This window comes from Leucopleurus acutus, assembly GCF_964270905.1.
Source record: "Leucopleurus acutus genome assembly, chromosome: 20".
NCBI classification, from domain to species: Eukaryota; Metazoa; Chordata; class Mammalia; order Artiodactyla; family Delphinidae; genus Leucopleurus; species Leucopleurus acutus.
The window spans coordinates 41,196,846-41,209,805 of record NC_139162.1 but is presented as its reverse complement, the minus strand read 5'-3'; the positions used below and the strand labels follow the sequence as shown (position 1 = coordinate 41,209,805).

Sequence of the window (12,960 nt, the reverse complement as noted above, 5' to 3'; positions counted from 1 at the left end):
AAAAATAGAGGCATATAGATGGAGCTTTAGTCCTGAAAATAACCCACATGACAACGAAGGGCATTTTTTACTTCATGTGCTAATCAATATCGTCTATACAAAAAAATGCAGATACCTTCCTGAACACATTTTCCATCAGTTTTATCACTGGAAATTCTTGACTCATTAGAAGTTGCTATTGACAAGGTATCTGGAAGACTGTGTTGCTCTCTCTCATGGTTCCTCAGTTGACTCTAAAAAATTGAGAGAAATTAATATGTAATTTTCAATAAACATATTTACACAGTTACTAGGAGGCTGTAGAAGGAGTTAACTGCTTTCGTTGCCTAGTACCTAGAACACACTACCAATATTTAAAAATCAAACGTGTTAAAAGATTACTTGAAACATTTGACAGCTTATGGAAAGAAATACACTAAGGAAAACACAATCTTATCAAAAAGGCAGTTCCTCTTTTCACATTCTCTGAAAGGAAGCCACCACTGTCTTAGGGAGTGCTTATGCATGGCATGTGTATGCTTCCTGAAACACTGGTGAGCCCAGAGGAAAGAGCAGAGTGTTCAGAATAACTCAGTACTTTCACAAAAATAAATCCAATCAGTTAACTTCTGCACTTCAGCTGATTTCTGCCTTTAAATATCAACGAAATTTGTAAAAGAGACTTAGTTGGAACTGCGACTCCAAGGACATCGAACCCTTACGCCCACCCCCATGAATCAAGAGTGCAGCAGCGGGCTTCCCTGGTGGTGCAGTGGTTGAGAGTCCGCCTGCCCCGGTCCAGGAAGATCCCACATGCCGCAGGGCGGCTGGGCCCGTGAGCCATAGCCGCTGAGCCTGTGTGTCTGGAGCCTGTGCTCCGCAACGGGAGAGGCCACAGCAATGAGAGGCCCGCGTAGCGCAAAAAAAAAAAAAGAGTGCAGCAGCAAAAGCAGCTCCTGGAACTTGCCTTTGCAGCCCATTTGAATGGCTACTTGTCCAGTGGCCAGAGGCCATTTCAGAATTTCATGACAGCAATCCAAGAGGCAGTAAATCTCAGACTCAAAGGCTTTTTAATTCCTGCTTACCTGTTTACTACCAGCTGGACCCCAACTCTGGCTAATCTGAGAAAAAAGTCGACATCCCAGTTAGCCCTTTACAATACACTTTTTTCCCCCGCAAACAGTCAACTGGCATATTGAAGAAAAGTTCTAAACCAATGATTCAATGAACACAAGTTGCCTTTACAAAAACAGTATTTTCATACTGGTTGCTGGTTTTAGGTAGCACTTAAAATGAAAATCACGGTACTTGAAGGTACTGTAAACTTCCCATAAAATATAACATACATGGCTCTATTTCCACTGTGCTGTCTTTCATTAAGTCCCATACAGTCCATTTTTGCTTGTGCAAGGATATAAATCACTGTTGGTTGGTTGTGTAGCAGCTGAAGTGAATGACTTGCATTTTGGGGCCACGTAAGATGAAAAATAGGTATTTTTTTGCATCGATCACATAGGGTTAAATTTGTGTAAGTCAAATGAGTGTACAATGTTCCTCCACTGTACATCCCTTGTAATTCCCTTGCACTTTAAAATCAACACACTTTAAGAAAGATATACACTTGGAAACACTAAACCAATAAACGCAGGGCCTGTTAAGGAGGCGGCGGGCAGGCGGAAAAAGTCCTACACCAGACAACCCAGACTTCAGTCCCAACTTTAATACTAATTAGTTGGGATCCCATGGGCAGATTACCAAACTTTTCTGGGGCTCAGTTTCCTTACCTATAAAATGAGGTGGGTGGACTGTATCTACAAAGCTCCCTCCATGCTCTAAAATTCTAAGGTTCTCCGAATGATTTCATGAACCAATGCTTACCTTATAATGGAAGGATTCTTCACACTGCTTGCACTGGTATATTCTTGCTTTACAGTGGTTGATCATGTGGCTCTCCAGGTCTTTGCTGTTGTCAGCTATGTGCTCACATATAGGACACTGATAAGGCTGTCTCTGTCGATGGACTCGCAAGTGCTGCTTGATGTAGCCCTTGTTACCGCTGGCGTAGTGACACAGGCGGCAGCGGTAGGGCCGGTCAGCGTTTGGGATGTACTCCACAACGTTGCTTCCTGACAAACTTGTATCACTGCTGGGTTGGCACTGGGCATTATCCTGCAATTCTTTCAAAATGTCATCATCGGAAGCGTTTTGGTCTGTCCTTTCCCTTAATTTTTCAATCACGGTGAGTAAGGACATGCTGATGCCTGTCTTAACTTGCCCATCTGACAACTCCTGCCTACCCTCTGGGAGTGCTACTAAGGTAGAGTTGCTTTGGTTGAAACTAGTCAATCCCTCCGAAGAGCTTTTAAGTGGTGACATCATTTTAGAATACGATGCCAATGTACCATCTACTTGCCTTTGTCCAGTGTCTGGATCTAAAAGCTTTATATTCCCGTAGTGCCCAAGGTTGGCTCGTGTTAGCTCTGCAGCTCTTATAGGCATGGTGACCAGGGCTTCTGCAGCTAATGAGTGTAGTCTGAGAGACTCAGAATTTGTCCTTCTTCGGCCTGGTGGGGCATTCTCATCAGTAGTCAGTCCTTTATTTATTAACTCACTGTCTTTCTTCTCTGTATTGCTCCAGCCTATGATCAGCCCCCCAATATCGACAGTGCATTTATCAGCATGATAGACTTCATCTCTTCCTTCACATCCAATCTTGGCTTCTGTCTGGCTCAAGGTTTTCCCCTCTTCAATTTCAGCATTCATGAGGAAATGTTTCTGCGAAAGAGTCTCTTCAGCACTTGGCAGACGCTCCACTATCACATTAACATGACCTTTTTTATTTGGGCTACTGCTAATGATTTTCTGTGCTGATGAAAGTAGGCTATCAGCAACCAGGTTCTCCTCTGCGTCCGAAATCACCTCCAGCATTTCTTCCTCATTAGGGTCAAGGGTAACTGACTGACTTAGATGAACACCCCCTTCCACTCTCTGTTCTAAAGGAGACGAAGATGATAATGACTCTGAGCTGCAAATTTGCACTTGTACTGTCGGCCCGTTGTGGATACTCAGTTCATTGTCTCCAATTGCAATGACTACTGCGTGGACCCCACCAGGTGCAGCGGCCACTGAAGAATCCAGCAAGCCTAGGGGCTCATTTTCATTTTCAAATATTGGATAGGAGCAATCAACCTCCCCAGCATGTTTCCAAGCATGTGTTTTCAACATTCTCTGCTGGCCACAAGTGTAACTACAAAACAAGCATCGATACATGCCATACTGTTCATAGGCATACCACTTCCTCCTACCCATTTCTGCCACAGATGCCGTTTGGATGGTATGAGTCTGTGGGCTGTCCACACTGACTGGGATGTCAGGAATGGTTTCATTATTTCTTCCTGAGGTTCTCTGACACAAAGAGTTGGTGGGGCTTACGCATTGCTGGGCTTTGGATTGAGTGTGACTGTTGGCATCGTTTTCGTGGTCATTTACCACATGAGCTTCAAGTTCCTCTTGGCTTTTAGATGTAATATGGCACTCTGCGCACATTAGTATCACTTCATTCTGCTGACCGTGCTGCTTGATATGATCTTTTAACACAGAAAAAGATGATGACAGAAACTTACAAAGGCTACACTGGTAAGACATAGCCTTCCCATCGTTCTGGGCAAGAGAGTCAGGGGTAAAATGTATTTGTGACATCTCAGCCCTTCTATTATCAGCAGCAGGTGACTGGGTTACTTTAGCTGGAATCTCACAAGATTCTTGACTTTCAAGAGAGTGTGTTGCAGCACTTGAACGTGACCGTTTTTTGCCAATTAAAAGACATTTTTGTGACTTTTCATGTTCCACTATCTTGCTTAACTTCTGAATAACATGGATTAATGGATCTGTTTTAGCTTTTCTTTTCTCATCAACTTCCAGTGATGAACTGATGACAGTTTTGGCAGTCAACATAGCTTCCTGTTTCCCGATACCTGGCACCAACATGGCGACACTGCTGCTTTCTTCCATATCTAAAAAGGAGAATATATGACAGAAAGAATCACCAGGTTACAGTATCATTACAGGCATATAATTCAGGAAATCTAAACTACTCTTAAATTTAAGTTAATCTAAGTATTTTCTAACCTGGGAGTTCCATATCAATACACCAGGCTATCCTCAACAGAGACTTAAATTCCTTACAATTTTTCTTTGGAATGCTGTCCCCTATCAAGACTGATGATTGAGGTGTTTCCATCCTTCATTTCTTTCTTTGGAAATGACTTTTAACAATCTACATCTCCTTTTTTCTCCACTTTCTTTCCCCTAGACATCTAGCTGGACCTAATCAGTACTCCTTCTCTTTTGCACAATGCCAGGAAAAAAAAAAAAAAAAAAGACTGCTATTCCATTATCAAAGGAATACAGCCATTCCCAGGGCATGTGGAACCACCTCAAGTTATTATGAAATACTATTCTGTAAAGCCAACACATGACTGATACAATTCTTGGGAGCCAACTTCTTGCACCAAATACAATTGTGCTTTTATTACTAAAAGCATGTTTGTTTGTTTTTTCTCCCTAGATCTTTGGAATTGTGAAAATATGGGCATGTAACCTATTGTAAAGGGAACAGTGTATTTTGAGAAGTATTATGCAAATGAAACTAAATAAAAGCAATGATCCAGTTCCTTCTTTTACTTCCTTTGATTTATTTTCCTGAAGATAAACCACAAACTATGCTGTGGTTTTTTCTAGAGGTCATATTAGTGGTCAACTATTACTCATACACACATACATTTTTTTTTTCTGAAAGGGAAAGGGGTATCGGAGAAGGAAAAAATTGATATCCTAGTCGTGTTATAGGTCTAAAAAAGCACAGAGGCCTTAAAAAAGTCATTTCCTACAGGTTATCTGTAGGTTGTAGTAATGCGTTAGGGCCGAGGAAGTCATTAACATAAAATGCTTATCTTTCAGCCTAAATCTTGAACACTCTATTTCCTGGCAGTACTTTCATTTCAAACATTTCCTTTGGCTTAAAGTGAGATTAATTTGTTGGCCTGGATCACGTTTTTAAGTTTAGACTTTTTTCCAGCAACAAGTTTTGTTTTTCCACATTTTAGGTGCATTCTGGAATCTTACTCACAACATTCAATAAATGCCAGCTAAATTTCTAGTGGCACTAGCTACAGACCAAAGATCGTACTGTTCTTAAACCTCATTCACAGGCTCTGAATTCTCTTCAGGAGGCGAATCCTGGCTCCTCTTCCCTCAAATGGCTGAATCAACATATAGGGGTCCTTTAGCCACTGCCAAGATCATACCTAAACTCCTGCAAGACCTCACCAGTGCTCTGACCAGCTGCAGGCCCAGTTCTCCCACATCAACTGACAGCAGTTATGGATTTTCCTCTCTTATTTTCTACTCTTCGTGGCACACTAACTTTTCTATACCCAGATCCATGTCATGCAAAAAGGTAAACATTTTACTCTCAGCTTCTTTAGTACTACTTCTTCCCTCTGTCCTGATACCCTGCTCTGTGCGATCAGCTTTTTTCTCTTCCACTAGTAGCTGCACTCCCAGCAGGGAATGCATTCCACAGCCATTACAACAATGACGGCTATGCCAGCTCCCCAAGGCCAGGGGCCCTTTAGCCACTGTCTCCCCTAAACAACCTGAGGGCATTACCTCAAAAGACTAGCTCCTTTATACCTTTCTCAAGTAGGAAGAACAGAAATGTTTTTAAATCTCTACACTCAACCTTAAGTTACTAAAGAAGGGACCAGTGGGGGAAACAATTTGTTTCTTTAGAAAAACCCTTTGTGACTTCATAAGTCACCTTACTGCCCGAGAATTCCACATTTTTAGGCCAAGGGAAGCTTTGGCTCTTCTTGTGATTACTGATTTCCCTCTAGGGTCATTCACTTAAGGCTTTATTTCTCTCAATTCAATTGTTAAATGCAAATTTCTTAAATATTTAATAGCTAATAGGAATCCCTGAACATTTAATTTCTTACATAAGATTTGGTGCACTACTATAGATGGAAGGTCTCCTTCCCATGAAATGTGACATCCACGTAGGCTGACTGATAATCTGGAGGTTAACCAGTGAATATTTGCTCAACAGACTTTGCACACCCACAGGGTTACAAAGGTGACTCATTATCCTTCTTCTATTTAATGACATAATAGGAGGGAGTCAGAGCAGTGCAAATTTGCTCCCCGTGGATATTTCAGTGTGTACCTTAAAAAGAAAGCAAAATGAAGAAGAGGAGTTCATCTTATCTCAAGAAAAAGACTAATACAAAAGAATCTGACAAAACATTCAGATTTTAAAGCTGTGTCTGCTCAGGCATTAAGAGCTAATGGAAATCTGCAGCAGATGCTCCAATTTTCCCTGAACATTTATGTAAGTATCTCATTTTAGAGGCTGCATACATTTGAGGATAAGTACGGAAATGGCACCTATAAAACAGATATGACAACATAAAATACATCAAGAAACACCTGAAAAAGCATTTGGGGTCCACATGGCAAAGTCGATGCACAAGTCTCATTAAAACAAAAGGCTTTGTTAAAAAAGGTTAGATAAACAGCTCATAATAAAGTATACACAGAGAGGAAGTTAAGTTGAATATTGGCCAACTCTAATTTTTCACCAAAATTTCACTTAGGCCACCAATGTGCGTGTACGTGTATGTGTGTGTGTGTTGAATACATATGGGATTACATGTTGTGAAGTAAAATTTGAATAATAAAAGAGATAAAAATAAGGAGTACAGATTCAATCCTAGTGGCTCAAGATTGCCGACAACCTGGATTATGATAATCTGCATACCATCCATGACCTCCAAGAAGAGATCAAGGTGAATGAAACCTAAAAAAAAAAAAAAAAAAATTACCAAGGGGGAGTGGGGGCGAGTGAACAGGTTGAGGATATAAAATAAGAACAGCAAATTTTCTAGCTGGAATCATGAGCATCTAGAAGTTCATTATATTATTCTTTCTACTTGTGTAAATGTCTAAAATTTTTAAAAATAAAAAGTTAAAGGACTTCCCTTGTGGCACAGTGGTTAAGAATCTGCCTGCCAATGCAGGGGACATGGGTTTGATCCCTGGTCCGGGAAGATCCCACATGCTGCAGAGCAACTAAGCCCGTGCGCCACAGCTACTGAGCCTGTACTCTAGAGCCCACGAGCCACAACTGCTGAGTCTGCATGCCACAACTACTGAAGCTCGTGCACCTAGAGCCCATGCTCCACAACAAGAGAAGCCACCGCGATGAGAAGTAGCCCCCGCTTGCTGCAACTAGAGAATGCCCCCGTGCATCAACGAAGAACCAACGCAGCCAAAAATAAACAAACAAATAAATTTATTTATTTATTTATTAATTATTATTATTATTTTTTGCGGTACGCGATCCTTTCACTGTTGTGGCCTCTCCCATTCCGGAGCACAGGCTCCGGATGCGCAGGCTCAGCGGCCATGGCTCACAGGCCCAGCCACTCCGCGGCATGTGGGATCTTCCCGGACTAGGGCACGAACCCGTGTCCCCTACACCGGCAGGCGGACTCTCAACCACTGCACCACCAGGGAAGCCCAAATAAATTTATTCAAAAAAAACATTTTGTACAAGGCACCAAGCCAAGTACCAAGAAGAATTGAAAAATTTTTAAATTTATAATACTCACAGAGTTTAAAACTAAGTTAAATGGATAAGACTAACATATTTAGAAGTTAAAAAGAATTAACAGCTTTAAAATAACCCAGCTGTACACAAGGTGAAATAGTCAGAAGGCAACATCCAATGACCAAATCCTAACAGAGACTGAAGAGCTCATTTTGGTCTAGGGAGGGAAGAAAAGGCTTTTTGAAGAGGTAAGATGCACACTGTATTCCAAAAGAAGAGCATGCTGGATGTCACCCGTTTGCCCCTCTGGGCTGTCTCCTCTTTTCCACTCTGCTGTCTATCCCAGGAGGGATTATATCATTAGGCTCCCATGCCCTCTGGTTGAGTTATGCCAATGGGGAGCCATGACAGGAGATAAGAAGGCAGCAAAGGGAGATCAAGACATTCATTTCCCTCGTTTCCTCCCTCTAGGTCACCTTGAAGTGGCTGTGTTCCTCAACAAAAGGCCATTCTCTCCAGGCAGGCTATTCTACAGGACTCTCCCTTCTCCTGATGCTGCTAGCTCCAGATGACAGAATTATTCCTGTGGTTTGCCTATACAAATCCTACACCTTTATAAGTATCTTTGTAAATACATCCTCTCTGAATTATCCTAATCTGAGAGTGCCATTTTGCTTTCTTGGAATTTGCTGACAAGAAAGCAGCCGTAACATTAGATTTTCAGAAGCGAGAATAAGCATGCTACCTAGGGATTAGTGAAAAGATCAGTATGGCTGAACAATAAGGTTTACTAGGATGAGGAAAGACTACAGGCATCAGCAAAACACGGGTTTTCTCGTTTGGAATCTTTAGACATAACATTCGATCAAATATATCAAATTGTTATAAATAAACAAACAAACAAACAAATAAAGTTGTATCCCAAGCCAGAAAAGTTCTACAGCCTTCTCCACTGAGTCTCAAGTCTTCCCTAAACAATGGACTCCCATAGGAAAAAGCTTATAATTAATGTCTTTCCCAAAAATAGAGCCAAATTATTTCAGTTGTCTTTATTTCCTTACAATTTGCTATTTGGTTTATTTGTACATCTAATTAGTTCCTTTCAGTTATAGCAGTATGGTTATCATATGTAAAATCAAGTTGAACAATTCATGGGGGCTTGGGTAGAACTAGAGAAAGGCCGTAATTTTCTGTGAACGTACAAAGACAGTTCAGTATGTTATATAAAGAACCTTTTCTTTCAGACTAAGAATTTGTTCTTTCCAATCAGAAAAAAATTGTGTTATAGAAGTAACGGCCAATTCTTCGTTCTTCCGTATTATCGTAATTGTAAAATACAAAATGTTCATTTTGCTCCAGCCAAAAGAAGGCAGGGGACATAGCTCATGGGTCCCTCTCCTAGAGGAACCTCAGCTGTGTGACCTTAGGCAAGTCACTGTTTCTGAGCATTTTACATTCTACAGATGTAAAACAAGAGTTGTGCTGGATGAACTTTCATGTTCCTGTCCTATAAACTGTCTATAAAAAGTTACCTTGAAACTGCTTACACGTTATTTATAGATTTACCTTACTAACGTCAGCTGTAATTTACTTGAATTAAAATCTCCTTAGCTTAATTATTAATTGCCCACCAAGAAAAAACCAAGTGCAAATATCAAAGTATATGAATTTCATAGTATAAAATTTCTTAGCTGGCATCTAGCCTGAGAGAATATTTGAATTTCGCAGCTGCAATTAAGACACAAGGTCTAACTAATGTTAACCAATATTCAGATTTAACATTTACTGAGCACCTATAACGTGCCCAGCAATGTGCAGGAGACTACCAAAATAAGTAAGAGGGAACCCTTGCCCTTGAGGTGCTCACAGACCAGAGAGTCATGCCAGTGTAGATTCTGTGTATTACTCATGAAATTCCTGGTAATACTGGCCTCTTTATTTGCAGATAAGGAATCTGAGGTTCACAGATGCAAAGTAATAGCTAGTTTAAGAACTGGAATCCAAGCCTATCTGATTCTAAATCCATCCTTTCTTAATACACCAATTTTCCTCTTAATTCTCAGTGTGAACAAAAAAATGTATAAAGTATAAATAATGAAAAGAGCAACAGCCTCTTACAGCTAGGCAGTATCAAACATGTATGTTTGAGCTTCATTAAGTCTTTGGGACAGGCTAGGTGGGTGTTACACAACTCTACAAATAAGGAAACACTCAGTGCAGTTTAAGTGACTTACCCAAGGTTACATGGCTGTTAAGTGGCAGAGCCTGTGTCTTTCAAATCAATTCCCGAAATTAATACAGTCCCCCGGATCGATCTTCAAAATCCAGCTGTGGCCAAGAACGAAAGTATATAGTATCAAACATTTCTCTTTCTTGGTGAAACAAAGTAATGATTTTTTTTTCTGGCAGTGAAAAATTGCCCAATATTGCATGTCAAAAAGAAATTCAGAGGAACGTCCACGCAACCCATTACGTGACGCAAATTTACATAATTTACCTAACAAGCAGATTTCAGGATTTTGCACCAGTTAGAAAAAATAGCTCTGGAAACTTCTCCAATAATTGTGCATTTTATGTTTTAGCTCAGAATTTATCTAATTAACTCAAAATACTATTGGTTTTACTGATAACACTTTCTAATAAATAAGAAACAATAAATTGTATATTGCCATTTTAATCTTAACCAGAACTACAATCTAAAGGGTGACCGCAAACTTCCAGCAATTCTACAACTGAACGGCATCATGAAAGATAAAACACAGTGGACTGACCTATGTATCTTCTAAGGCACTTTCCTGCCCTGGTCCTACATTTCTTTCCTACTGTTTCTTATACTACCTAGAATGAATCTAGAAGATCAAAGAATGGTATTCATTTCACCTAGAATGCAACTTTATCGATTATGGTTAAGTAAATAGTTTACTGCCAGGGCAGAAAGCACGTATTTGGCTTTCCCCTGAAATTAATTTTAAACGAGTTAGTGAAGTAAAGAAATGAAGGGCCAGGCTTTCTCTTTTAATCAGTAATGCAACCCATACACTGAATCAGAGCAGAGTACTGAAGAAAGTACAAACTCAAAGAACAAATTCAATTACTGATAAATCCAGTAATTGCCGGATAGGAGAGATGCAGACTGGCAGCAAATTACAGCCCACTGCAGTACTAAAAGATCGCCTACGGGGTGGGATGGTGGCCTCTGCCTAACTAATCATCCAGGCCTTCCACACACAAACCATTCACTACGGATGCCCCCAGGTCTTACACGGTGGGAGCTTTTCCCAATGATCTCCGTGATCTCTGGGGAGACCACTTCAGGGAGGAAGTTCGAAATAGGTGCAGAACACCAGAACGGCGTCTGTGTACTAGGTTTTCCTACACCAAGCAGTGGCTTGGGAGATGCGGATTGAGAAAAGTAATCAACAGACGCGGTGAGGACACCGTCGTTCGCTCCATCCCAACAGGCCTAAGCTGTTGCACACGTGCAAAGGGGAGGGAAGCGACACCCGGCGGGCCTGCCTGCGGGCCAGGCTGGTGAGAGTACGCGGGCAGCGGCAGGTTCCCCCCCAACCCCCAAGGTGCAGGGCAAGCCCGGGGTCTCCACAGGCCTTGCTGTGGGCGGCACAGAGGACTAAAAAGGGCCAAGGAACTTGGGGCATGTGGCCAGCATCGGGCGGGTGTCTGCCGGCTGAGGAGGAAGCCGGCGCCGGTAGAGGCCTGAGGGGAGGACGCACATGGCCGGCGGCGGCGCTAACAGCGGGCGGAGGGGCGGCCCCGGGGCGCGGTACCTGCGGTCGGGCGGCGGCTGCTGCTTCCGCGAGCCTCCTTTGGCCGGCCAGGAGCCCGGCCGTGCCCTCACCCTCGTCCTCGCCCACCTCTCTCCCTGCTCTTTTCCCTCTTTCCCCCAGCTTTTCCCTCCTCATCCGGAGCTCCAAAATGGCGGCGCTTGGGACGGATCACGTGAGCCGCGGGCAGGTCAGGTGACCCGAGTGGCGGGCGGAGGGGGCGGGGCGATGCTCAGGCCCCGCCCATGGGCATCCCGGGACGCCGGCTGGGCGGGCGCAAAGAGGATACCCTGCCAGCTCACAGCAATCCCTGGCTCCTGGGTGAGCTTAAGGCGCGGGTTGTCGGGCTCCCACGGCCCAAGCGTGGCCTTCTGAGTGGTCGTTGGGTCTAGAAGTCAGTGAGTACTCACTTTGGAGTCTCCCCACGTCGCCCAAACCTGCTGTGGGCTAGGTTTCCTTTCCCTCATTGGCTCTCAGCAGTGGGCGTTGACATTCTTTACAGCCCTATGCTTCTGAATTTGTTACAGCTTTTGGTTGGGCTATACTTTTTTGTGGGGTTCTTGGCTAAAATGTAGAGGTGCTACCTAGGTTCATGGCTGGACTTCAAGTGTGCCTGGTGAGGGGCAGAGCTGGCCCTGGGAAATCTGTTTGCTGGAGAGATTGAGAATTTTGAGGGAAAGAACTCATCCTGAGAGTTGTAGGACCAGACTTGATAGCTTGCTTCACCTGGTAGCACAAGCTCAGTCCTCTGAGGGCACCATGGTGTTGGTCATTTGGATCTGTTTTATGACATACATGCCAGCTTTATAAGCAGTCCTGTTTCCATCCCACTGCTGACAGAGTAAAATGCAATGTTAAGCGTTCCGCCCAACTTCAGGAATGCTGGACAGGTTTGGTGTATTGAGAACTACACAGCAGGGTGCTTGGATCCGGACTGAGCATGTGGGCCGTGAACAGTAGGAAGGGAGTAAAACTGAAGATTCCAGTCATAGTAATGGACTTGTTCATTGAGATACGGGCATACCTGGGAGAGATTGTGGATTAGGTTCTCGACCACTGCCATAAAGCGAGTCACATGAATTTGACATCAATTGGTTACCCAGTGCATATAAAAGTTTTGTTTACACCCTACTGTAATTAAGTGTGTAATACCATTATGTCTAAAAAACAGCATACATGCCTTAGTCAAAAAATACTTCATTGCTAAAATATGCTAACCATCATCTGAGCCTTCAGATTCATAATCTTTTTGCAATAATAGCATCAAAGGTCATAGGTCACTATAACAAACATAATAATAATGAAAAGGTTTGAAATATTTTGAGAACTACCAAAATGGGATGCAGAGACATGAAATGAGCAAATGCTGTTAAAAAAATGGCACTGATAGACTGGCTTGATGCAGGGTTGTCACAAACCTTCAATTTGCAAAAAATGCAATATCTGCAAAGTTCATTAAAAAGAAAAAATGAAGCACAATAAAATGAGTTATGCCTGTATCTCTTGGGGACTTCCAGGTGTACGTAGAGACCTTTGCAGCAGGCTGGACTCTCAATTATCAAGTGGGAGAAAGATCCAACAAAACCT

General features: G+C 42.5%; 1 protein-coding gene across 3 annotated transcripts in view; it reads right to left on the bottom strand.

Moving 5' to 3' along the window:
* The window catches only part of ZNF507 (zinc finger protein 507), a 46,967-nt gene extending 35,460 nt beyond the window's left edge, over nucleotides 1-11,507 (bottom strand). For 2 of the 3 annotated variants that reach the window (XR_014327024.1, XM_082862947.1), the window contains exons 1-4: nucleotides 11,377-11,507; nucleotides 9,826-9,919; nucleotides 1,858-3,992; nucleotides 116-233 (exon numbers count right to left, since the gene is read on the bottom strand). Coding sequence is in view for 2 of the 3 variants with exons in the window: in XM_082862947.1 (XP_082719073.1) it covers nucleotides 116-233; nucleotides 1,858-3,990 (2,251 nt within the window). In the remaining variant the exon portion in view is untranslated. The remainder of the gene's footprint in view (nucleotides 1-115; nucleotides 234-1,857; nucleotides 3,993-9,825; nucleotides 9,920-11,376) is intronic. The other variant, XM_082862948.1, reaches the window with a different exon arrangement.
* Nucleotides 11,508-12,960: the final 1,453 nt, after the last annotated feature.